This window comes from Camarhynchus parvulus, chromosome 2, assembly GCF_901933205.1.
Source record: "Camarhynchus parvulus chromosome 2, STF_HiC, whole genome shotgun sequence".
NCBI lineage: Eukaryota > Metazoa > Chordata > Aves > Passeriformes > Thraupidae > Camarhynchus > Camarhynchus parvulus.
The window spans coordinates 81,960,216-81,972,321 of NC_044572.1; the positions used below are offsets into that span (position 1 = coordinate 81,960,216).

The window sequence follows — 12,106 nt, forward strand, 5'->3', positions numbered from 1 at the left end:
TTTGTAGGTAGAGATTTTTTTTTTCTATTTGTTTTTGATACCAGACTATATAGTGATTTTATTGCTTTCCATTTACAATGAATTTTCAGTACTTGTTCTCTGAGTGAACAGAATGTAACTAGAAAAGCATTTTCAAATTGGTCCTGTTTCTGTATTCCTATTTCAGAGCTCTGGAAGATGTGGATTTATCCCAGCATCAGTACAAACCTGTTGGGGCCCTTTCTGGGGGAATGAAAAGGAGATTGTCGATTGCCATCTCCTTTATTGGAAACTCAAAGACAGTTGTTCTAGATGAGCCCACCAGTGGAGTAGATCCGTGTTCTCGCCGTAGTATCTGGGATGTTCTTCTGAAGTACAAAGCCGGTACAAAGTTTATGCGCATAGTTTGCTTCTTATTTTCTTTTCTGTTTTTTTTTTTTCCAATAAATTTAAACTGGTTAGTCAAAAGTATGGTCAAAACATTATCAGAAGCTAAATAAATTAATTTTTGAGGAAACATTAAGTTGATCTTGGTAGCTTTAAGGCAAGTCAAATGATATTACAATAATTATCCACTATTGCACAGAAAGATACCCAATCTTAAAAAAGACTGAGCTTAGTCCTAAGTCCTGTCCTGAAGCTTCTCCCCTTTCTTCAGCTTCCCAAAATTACTTTCTGGTTTCCATTTCCTATTTTGCATATACCTGTACATAGATGCTTATATATTTCTAATTAAAATATATTCATCGTGAGTCTGCTACACTAATTCTAAAATTGATTGTGGGAAGCAAACTCTTCAGCTAGTGAGCACTCAATTAGCTGTAATAACTCGCATTGAGTGATCCATTGAAAGACACACTGCTGTTGTATCATTTTAAGGAATTTCTTAAGCTTTTAAAACAGCTGGAAGTTCTAAAGCCTTAATACTCTTTGCTATGGATAAAAGAGGGCAAAGTAAGTTTAGAACTGAATCTAACTCAATTTCTAGTTCTGAGAGCACATTTTGTTTGTGTAGTTAAGATTTCAAAGAGTCCTGAAAAGATGTTTCCCTATGGCTAAAGGACCCTTGTGAGGGGTTGCTCTAGAAACCAGGTTTTGTGGACATGTACCAATCTTTGTCATGCAGGTTGCACTCTGATCTTTACCACTCACCATCTTGATGAGGCTGAGGTGCTCAGTGATCGCATTGCCATCCTGCAACGAGGCCAGCTGAGGTGCTGTGGCTCTCCCTCTTATCTGAGGGAGACTTATGGCCAGGGACACAGTCTAACACTCATAAAAAAGGTAAGTTAAAAATGTGCTGTGCTGAACTGGAGAGTGTCTGCCAAGTACATTTTAAGGGAGATGTGTGTCCCTGCCAGGAAGTAATATGTTTAGTAATATGATTATTAGAGAACCGGTAAAACATGTTTTTATTGGCTTCCTTGGTTGTTTTGGGTGGATGGTATTATTATTATTGCTATTTAGCTGAACACAATGGCATCTTTGAAATTGGTGAGTATCAGTATTTAGCTGAAAATGGACTTGTCTCACTGTCCTTTATTCCTGGGAGGTAGTCTCTGTATCCCAGCTTTGATGCAGTTTCATCAGTGGAATTTTTCCTGCATGAATTCTAATTTAAGACTATCACGTCTGGTACTATTAATTTTTTCTGCATTATTATCTTTCTTTCTTCATAGCCCTCTGTGTTTGAAATCCAGGACCCTAAGCATATTGTTCAGGTCACTTCTCTGGTACAGACCCACATTCCAGAAGCCTTCTTGAAAGATAACAGTGGAACTGAGCTGACCTATGTGATCCCAGAAAGGGCAGATAAGACCTCTTTTAAAGGTCTTTTCCAAGCTTTAGATCAAAGCCTTCAGCATCTACATGTGACTGGCTATGGCATTTCTGACACAACTTTGGAAGAGGTACTTGTAGTTTTTCTGTGTAATGACATTTTCTTGGTTAGAGAATCTTGATTGTATCTTTTATGTTGCATAATTTCTTGTGAGAAGCATGTTTTCAAAAAAAACCCAAAAACAAGTACAAGTAAGCAAACAAACAAAACCTCTCAAATCAGGTAAAATCTATACTGTATAATTTTGCTTTGTTGTTAATTTCAGCACCCACTCTACTATGTAATATTTTTTTTTCTTTTAAGAATCTAATGTGAGGACTGATGAACTGTGTAACCCTGAAATGTTTTTTTCTGCATTAACTTAAGGGAAATGTAATGTGTCATTGACTTTGAGAAGCAGTGTTGTCCTAAGCTCATAACATTGGAACAAACTTTGGGCTTTCAAGTCTGGTGATTCAGCTCAGGTGGATCTTTGGACTGAAAAAAAAATATTAAGAATACATTTCTACTTACTAGTTCTGAAGCTTAGGACTAAGCCAAACTGTGTGATGAAATACCTAAAGAATATTTTCTGTATGTACCGGTGGACTAAGTCTTTGATATATGTATACATCAACATATATACAGACATACATGTACACGTATGTGTGTGTATATGCACTAAATGGATCAGAGGAAGTGAGTCTGTTATGCATCTTCATAATTCTGAACTTAGCTCTGTGTAAATAGCCATGTCAGCAAGAGGTTGTTTCCCTTGGACTCTTTACCCCATCTATAATTTCTAAATTACAAGATTCCCTAAACCACCACTATCCAGGTACTGTACTATAGATCATTTAGAAATAATTTTTTTTCACTTCAAGTGATGCTAGGAGACTAATGTCTCCTATCATACATAATTTACAAGTTTAATAAACATTTTATTTAATGTTATGAAGTAAATTAGATTCCTGTGATACAATTCTATGTGGCAAGTAAAAAAAAATATTGAAAAGTTTTTATTTTCTTATAGAAGATAGATGATTAAGATGGTATAAGTAATAATATTGTTCACTGCTAAACATTCTAGATTTGGAGGTAATGTATATTAAGAAGACTTTTGGGTTACATCCCCATGAGATAACACAGGACTTTCCAGAACTGACATGTATAAAGTAAATGTGAAGTTTTCATGATATGAGGAAGATTCCTCAGTAAGCTGAATCTGTGACTCAGTGGAGTGCTTGCTTTTGGCTGTTTTGTGAAGGGGAAGTTTAAAACATCTTTAAATGTGGTATTAGATATTAATTCTTCATTCTTCAGCTTGAAGATTTAATGCATTAATTTGGGTTGATTTCTGTCATCTCTGCATCTCATCATTAGTTGTCATTACAACCTCAATTCTCTATTATCTTATCAAAAGCCACTTTGCATTGGTAGCTAAAAGGACAGCACGTAATAGCACTATTTAATCTATTCAAGCAATTCAATCTGGAAACAAAGAACCTTGGCCGTAAAGGAAGAAATGTATTGTCATTTTTTTTGTCCTTTCTTTTTGTTCTCTTATACACTCACCATTATTGTTTTTAATTCTGAGGGACACTCACACTCTCTAAAAATTGTATTCACTCAGGGAAAATGAACTTCCATTCATATTTCAAAGGAATCTTGAAGTGCTAACAAATCAGTTTCTGACACTTTTAAATCTCACTAATATTAAATTTACTCAAATTTAGGCTTTAGATGTCTTTTCCAACCATTTGTATATTTTATAATATTTGTATTCCAAAGTGTTGATAGAACCACAAGGAGAGTAGAACAGTAGTTAATTAAATTAAGCTTATACTAAGAGCTCTCTAGAGGATGCTGTTTCACTTTCTGGCAACTCTGGCGATTTCAAAGCTTATTGCTTTCTTGTTTTTCTTTGAGGGGAGAACAAAACAATTGTAACATCTTTTCAAAATAAGATGTGTCAAAATTTGTTAATTGAGTACTGTTTTAAAATTATTTTCTTTGAAGTGACAGGAGAGTTTGCATCAAAACTTTCCAGGGAAAGCCATATACCTCCTTGAAATGATGTGCACCCTCTAGTGAGATGCAGGCTGCTCCAACACATTTTGGCAGTGGCACAATCACAATAATCTATTTCACTGCAATATTGACATTTGGCCACACTTGTCTCCTCAAGGACAAAAAGCACTTTTTGTCCTTGACAAGGACAAGTCCTTAGTCACATATAGATTTGCTAGTCAAAACAGAAATTAAACAGAATTTCACAGAATTACAGAATTTCACAGAATATTTTGAGTTGGAAGAGACCCAGAAGGGTCATAAAATCCAGGTCTTAAGTGAATGGCCCATACAGGGATTGAACCCACATTCTTGCTGTCATTAACACCATGCTCTGAACAAGCAGGAATTGCTAAGGCATATTGGGGAAAAGACGCTCTGCTGAGGTCTAGAATACACCTTCATTTAGATGTAGCAAGAACATACCATCTCTGTCATGGTGCCTAATCCTGCCTTTTCCATACCTGTGCGTTTCAGAAGGTACTCACTCTGTTGATAACATTGTTAGGCTAATACCACTTCTGTTCACAATATCTGATGCAACATGAGATAAATTATCATACCTTCTGTACAATGTAGTCCCTAATGATTCCCATTCTGAAGAGGATGTTTGAAAACTGGATACCCTGGGAAGGACTGGGCAATGCAGGTGGCCTTCTGCCTTTATAGCTGTATGAGAGTATGTGTCAATGAAGCTACAACAGACATAGGATGTATTAGAAAAGCATTTGGTGGGTTTGTTTATTTTTTTTAAGGTATAACTACATCCTCTCTACAGTGACTTAATGAGATTAAATAAGAAAATGTGTCTGCAGCTATTTTGGCACTGAAGTAAACATATGCAGGCAACATTTTGTAGTGTAGGCACTGTCCTAGCCACAGATGTGTAGTTATTTTGTGGTTTCACTAAGTGGTTGACACACCTGAAGGACAGGATGCCATCTGGAGGGAGCTAGACAGGATCAGCAATTGGGTCTGTGGGAATCTCTTGAGGTTTAACAAGACTGAGTTCAAGGTGCTGCCCCTGGGTTGGGGCAACCCCCAGTACCAACACAGGCTGGGGAAGAACAGGTCAGAGCAGCCCTGCCCAGAAGGATTTCAGTGCTGGTGGATGAGAGACTGGACATGGCCCAGTCATGGGCACTCACAGCCCAGAAAGCCAAAGGTGTCCTGGGCTGCATCCAAAGCAGCGTGGCCAGCAGGGCCAGGGAGGGGATTCTGCCCCCCTTCTCTGCTCTGTTGAAACCCCACCTGCAGGGCTACATCCAGCTCTGGGGTCCCCAGCACATGAGGGACAGGAACCTGTTGGAGTGAGTGCAGAGGAGACCACCAAGGTGAATAGATGGACGGAGAACCTCTCCCATAAGGAAAGGCTGAGAGAGTTATATTGTTCAGCTGAGGGAGGAGAGGGCTTTGAGGTGACCTAATTGTGACCTTCTGTACCTAAAGGGAGCCTTTGAGACAGAGGGAGACTTTTCACAAGTGTGTGCGGTGACAGGACAAGGGGGAGTAGGTTTAAATTAGACATTAGGAAGAAGTTCTATTTTGTGAGGGTGGTGAGGCAGTGTATTGGGTTGTCCAGAAAAGCTCTGGATGTCCCATCCTTGGAACTGTTCAAGACTAGGCTGCATGTAGTTCTGAGGAATCTGGTCCAATGGAATACGTTCTTGTCCATGGCAGAAGAGTTGAAAATAGACAATCTTAAAGGTCCCTTCAAACACAGGGCATTCAGTGATGCTATGATTCAGTTGTTGCAGTTTAGTTTGGTTTGCTTGATAGAATTGGTGTTCATAGCCATCAGCAAGCAGGTCCAAGAAAACAAATTAGAATGTGGCTTTAGACTGTCAGGATCTGCCTCCAGGGTCTAATACAGAAATATCAGGCCAGAAATTTCTGGCCTTGCAGTTGTTAATGGCCAAAGTTGTTCCCTGAAAGCTGGCAGGTAACAAATGCAATCAACAGCCATTGTTAAATGGCAATTATATTGACTAAGCAAAATATGGTTTTTGTAACAGTCAGACCTTAGAAAGTCAAGAAATATCTTTCAAGAGCTATAAAGTACTTCACATTGACTGGTTTTTATTGTCTATTGTATGAGCTCCTTGGAAACAAGGAATGTTTTGTTATAGCTGAGATCAGATTCTTTTGTGGGAAGAAATAAATGGTTTCTTAATGATTTCTGAAAGTTGCACTGTGGGTATAATCTGTCTTGCAGCTCAACCCAAACAGAGAGGAAAGAGCAAAAGAAAACTTTCATCAAGACAAAGAAAAAATTTGATTGCTCTTTTTCTGTTTTATTTGAGATGCTCATGGTACCTGTATTTTCTGCAAATTTTTCTTTTTTTTCTTTTTACTTGAGGTTTTAAGATCACTATTTAAATTGCAGTTTAGGTTAAGATAAGAGAATGTTAATTGTGTTTTTAGCTTGAGCTTACAAGAAGTGGGGAGTGTGTGAATAAGGCTCACTATGAAAGCTTCTGCAAGGCTGAGGTACAGATAAATTAAATGTATGTCTGTGAAATTCAAAGGGCTTTATGTGAAACAGGTTTAAGGAAGAAATAGTAGGTTGGACACATATCTGTTAGGGAAAGTGTATATACCATTTAAACAGATCTCATGATTATGAAGTTGGTGAGTCCTGCTGGGTTTTTATAATTTTAACTAGAAGTCCCTTCTGACATGCATTCCCCTACTTTAGGAAAATCAATCCTTTCAATTTCAAGCTAGTGCATATTTTTAGATTGTTGTTTTTATAGAAAAGTAATTTCAGTTTTTCTCATGGCAATTTTAGGTACAGGATCCTATAATCTCTATCCAATTTGGGGTATGCATGCTAATGTTTTGCTACCAAACACACATTGTTGCCCAGTCTCCTCTGCAGTATTAGTTTTACAAGACTTTGTTCACCTTGGCTGTCTCTGATGATTGCCTTGTCCTTTACATGTCTTTCAGTAACGTTATGTCCATGTGCTTGCACATATCTAGGAACGTTTTCTGACTGTCCCTAGACACTGTGAATTCCCTGGAATCTGTAGGTTCTCAGCTCTGTAGGATTTTGTACATTAGATTTAGATGCTCTAGTACAACTAGAACTCTTTGGTAACAGTTCTAGTTGTGCCCATAGATTTCTAGCTGCAGCATCAGAAGAGAGTTAAGCTGTTTCTTTGGTAGAAACTTCAGTAACTGAGTTCCAAAACAGACCAAGGCTTAGGAGCATAAAAAGTCTATCAAGGGCAGACAGTCTATTGAAAAATCTTTGCAGATAGTAGTGTTCATAGGTCAGCAATGTTTTGCATGGATTTTTGCATCTATTGACATTTATTTCATTTTCCTGAAACCCAAGATTTTAACTGGAGAGCTTGACTAATTTTATAGTCATATTCCAGCAAGGTGTTTACAGCAGTCAGTAGTAATTTCTGGCAGTCTGGATGGTTTAGGATATATCTATACATATAAAATAGCTTTAGAAAATTGATTCTAAATTACTTTTTTCTACTTTCATGAAAGGTTTTTCTGAAGCTGCTGCAGGACTCAGAGAAGATGCCCTATGTTCCACAGGCAGTACACCTGGACCATACAAATGGTGCTGAATCAGTCTGTAAGTACAAAACGATGTGCCTTCTGAAGCAACTAGATCTATAAAGATCAAAAACACAAATGTAAGCATGCACGAAGTTCCCAAAGGTGAAGAATGCACAAGCAAATGCAGAATACTTCTTCCTACCATCTGGTAATTTCTTTTTTGTGTGTCTGCCTCAGGAAGTAGTTTTTATATGTCTGCTGTGATTTACCTCTACCCCTTCACAGTCATCTTCCCACCTTTTTGTGTACACATGCATTCTCTCACTGCAGCAGCATTGACTTACTGCTTTGTACCAGTCCCTGAAAACTAATCATCCTCTTTGTCTCATACTGAAAATGGATAAATATTACAGACATATACCACAGATATAAAATCTCTACCCTCTAAGAAAAGTACATTCATGTTCACTCACATACAATTCAAAGGAAGAAATAAAAAGCTGGTTCCCCTTGGAGTAGATAATTCGTATTCTTAAGTGCCATGTTATTTTAGGTTCCTTTACATCTTGTTTTAAGGAAAAACCTTTCATACTTTCTCTTTTTTTGCCCTGCAAGCCTGGAGGAGGTCCTTCCAAATGCTTCTGAAAACGCAGGAAGATTTTTCTCTTTTAAAAATTCCCTTCATTAGAAGAATCACTAATCATCTCTAATGATCATAAGGTGATGCCATTACAAAATCCAAGACTCAGATTTTCTAATGTCAGTGCCCATCAGGTTGATGAATGTTTTCACATAGGTTCTGGGAATTTCATGCTTCTATACTTACAATGTTTCTTTCTAGTTGAAGATTGACATTTAGATTACAGTTTTCTTTGGTTAGCTGTCAAGCACTTTGTTCTATGTGCAGTACTTTTCATTATGTTTTTATAAAGTACAGGCACAGGGAAGTCCTGATCTGTGGACCTTTAATGTTACTGTAACAGAAATAACAATTTTCAGCCAAACTTTCTTTATTTGTTAGGATAAATTCAATTGAATCTGCCAGTAATAAGTAATCATTGCCAATAATGGTGGTCTAAGGTGAGACCTTTTCTCACGAAGTGCAAGCTTGAATAGATGACTTTTTCCAGAGGGTGTGTTTGCTGGGCTATTCCATCTTAAATCAGTGAAGATGTAAGTGTATAAAACTCAAACAACCTCACTAAGCAAATAAAATTGCTGCTTTTTTAGTGGCGAGAATGAGACTTCTATTCAAAACACAGTTTTGAATATCCCTTTTTTTATAGGAGTCAATTTATTTATTCAAGACTCAGCTAGGACATCTAAACTAGTTTCAAATCATAACAATCTGTCTTCTCCACATTGCATTTTCATTAGAGTAAGATTTACAGTTCCTAAAGTAATGAAGACAGTATATTCTACTGAAGAACTTGATATTCTTTCTCATCTGCATCTCAAAATGTATAAAGTAGTATTTGTTTAAGTTATTACGCTAATAAAGAATTGAGTAATTAGAGACTGTATTTTTTCACTATGATAAATTATAGCAAGAATATGTGATGATAATGCCATTTCTTTGGGGATGAGAGTACTGGAAAATTGTCATTCATTGCAGATGACTGTCATTCATCATTAAGGACAGTTGTGAAATGTAGGCATAAGGGATCTGGGAAATGGTCATGAAAGGTATCCATCATTGTCAAAGTTAACCAGAATACTTCATGGGCAATAGCTTGACTTGTATAACTTTGTCTTTGAAAGCAGGTTCAAAGGCAGTCAAACTTTCTTTTTTCAGAGTAGTCAAATGAATTTTCAAAACCCTTTAGAGCAAGCAGCTGGGATTATTGAGGAGATCACAGGATGCTGCTATTTGATTTGTAAAAGAATTTAGTCTAGAGAGATGCTTTCACAAAGCACAGATCTGAGCTCAAGCAGGGGTGTTGTCTATCCTTTAATGCTGCTGAGCTCTTGAGGTGTCAGGATTGTGCAGAAATCCAAATGTTGTCTAATGTCTGCTGGACTGGGGGGCTTAGCAGAGAGGTGTGTATGTCTCTTCTTAAATAAAACCGCAGAAATTCAGTACTTGACTTAGGCTGACCACCAATGCCAAAAACACTCAAAAGCCATTATTTCAGCAAAATATGACAGTATCTCACTAAAGACAGAGACGAGATAATTTCTAGTTATGTTTTACAGTATCTTAGTGTACTGTGTTTGATTGGAATTGAGTTAAATTTCTTCATAGCAGCCTCTATGATGCAGTGTTTTGGATTTGTGGCTGAAACAGTATTGATAACGTGCCAGTGTTTTGGCTGTCACTGAGTAGTATTAGTGGTGCCAAGGCTCTCTTCCTGTGTCCCTGCTATGAGTAAGCTGAGGATGAGAAAGAGGGGACACGAGCTGGACAGAGAAGCTAAACTCACCAGAGAGTTATTTAATGTTGCAGAGTGCCATTCTTGGCAACAAAAGCTTTTTTGGGGAGTTAGTTGTTGCTACCAGTGGCTGAGCATGCCTACTTGTGGGAGGTGGTGAGTGATTGCCTTTGCATTATCTATTATTTTTTTGGTTTTAGCTTGTTTCTTTCTTTTGGGTATATTTTTCTTTCTTTTTCCTTTACTGCTGAAACTGCCTGTGTCCTGACCAATGATTTTTCTTGCTTTCTCTTTTCCTATTCTCTTCCCCATCCTGCTGGAGGAGGGGGAGTATGGGCAAGCAACTGTTTGGTGCTTGGCTGCTGCTTAAGGTCAGCAATGAAAAGAATGTAAAATAAACTCAGTATTATTTGTGCATTTTTAAATGAAAATGTTACAGTTAATTAGCAGTCCATTAATTAAATTAATTGTAACAGCTTTAACATTGGTAATTTTAAAGATGCAAAGCACACTGTAATATATAGTAGTTTGTTTCCATTGTGAATGGTTTTCTCAAAATTTTTAGTTTTATTCCAATGTAAAAACCTTAGGCTAAAACTCACCTTTTTGTGAAAACAGTTAGAATTTTTTTAAATCAGGGATTACTGTGTGTGCAGACATAGTACATGGATATATTATAGTACAGTCATGCATTATTAATTTATACACAGTTGGAACACACAGTAATTATTGTTTTGTAGATGTATACAGAGCATGCAGAAAAATGGTTAGACTGAGCTTGCAATGACTGTTTGACAAGACCATTGAAGCCAAATAGCCTAGAGAAATGGAGAAACCAACTCTATGGAGGCCAATAAAATTATCATAATCCACAGCAGGCAGTATATATACAGAAATAATCAGGAGAGCTTAGAGCAAGTCCAAAAGGTGAGTAGTTAACCATGGATGAATGACAAAAGAATCTGAACATATGCAAAAGCAGGTAATAGGCTAGCGAGAGGTCTCATTGGCTCATTCAGGGACCAATATTGTTGAATTAAGATACTCAGATGTTTTGCTGAAGAGCCAAATTATTTAATTTTGTAGCATTTATTGTCTTAGAAATTTCTGGGAGATACCAACTTTGGATCTAGTCCCTTCTGGCAGTAAACTACAGTTGGAACCCTTGAGGTAAAATGAAACTAAACCGTAGAAAATTCAAAAAAGCCAAAGAATGGTTATTAATGGATGTATAATATGAACAGCTATAGTAACAGGAGTTCTATTAAGGCTTATATGCCTCTGGATTTCTTGGTTAAGTTAGCCTCTGAAAGTGTGGGTGTGGAAGCAGGTTGATGCATAACTACTTTTCAACGTTGCTTAACCCTTTCTCTGAAGCAGCTGGTGTTTTAGCCAGTTTGAACCATATTGGGCCAAATGTGATGTTGCTCCTGTTAGGATTGGTGAGATCAACAGTACTCATAAAACTCAGCTAAAAGCTAATTTACTAAGAAATTGTAGCTAACAAAAATCAGTTGTTAATAGTGAAATATCAAAACGAAGAGCTTTTGTGAATTTCAGCTGGGTTTCAACTCTGCCTTTTAATTATCTTCGTGACTAACGCTGAAGTAAACATAACCTTGCTGATGAAAAAGAAAGACAACCGCTAAAAGGTGATAAGTGAGACCAGTCCTAAGGACTGAGTTAGATCACTTGAAAAGCTGAATCCATTTTAAATAAAGGGTATTTTAATTAAGCCCAATGCTAGGCATGTCTGTGTGATGGGGAGTAGTATTCTGGAAAACACTGACTGAGTTATCTGCTGATCCTGGTTGAGAAGCATTTTAAGACAGCTAAGGTGATTTATATTTGAGCTGAATGTACAAAATGCTGCGAAGAGGTCATTTTGACTATCCATTCAAAATTGATGAGACTGATGCTACAATGCTAGTACAACCTTTTTGTCCACATTTTTAAGTTTTAATGACTTTAGGAAGAAATTGAGAATCAGAAAGTGAGCAGAGAAGAATTAATATTTGGAGGTTGGCAGTGAAGTCCTTATAAAGGCACCATCAGGGCTCCTTTAACATAGTTTATCAAAAATAAGATAGAGATGTGGCTTGCTTAAAGATCCTATTTTTTTTAATGCATGGAGAATACATCTGTTAAAGTATAATTCTACCTTTTATTTAAGCAGAAGAGAGAAATTAAATAAAGGAAGCAAAAAGTAAGCAAATAGCTGTAATCTAAAGACAGGCAAGAGTTAATTAGCAGTTGGAGTTATTCTACCAGGGAAGTGTGTTGCTTCTCCTGGTGCATTTGGCGCAAGACTTGGGTCTTTGCAGAAAATATGCTACAGTAAAGG

At 37.1% G+C, this 12,106-nt stretch overlaps 1 protein-coding gene across 1 annotated transcript in view; it reads left to right on the plus strand.

Moving 5' to 3' along the window:
* ABCA13 (ATP binding cassette subfamily A member 13) overlaps positions 1-12,106 on the plus strand; it is a 169,957-nt gene that overhangs the window by 75,546 nt on the left and 82,305 nt on the right. Inside the window, 4 exon segments of the mRNA XM_030964165.1 lie at positions 167-363; positions 1,106-1,263; positions 1,659-1,889; positions 7,376-7,429. Coding sequence (XP_030820025.1) covers positions 167-363; positions 1,106-1,263; positions 1,659-1,889; positions 7,376-7,429 — 640 coding nt within the window.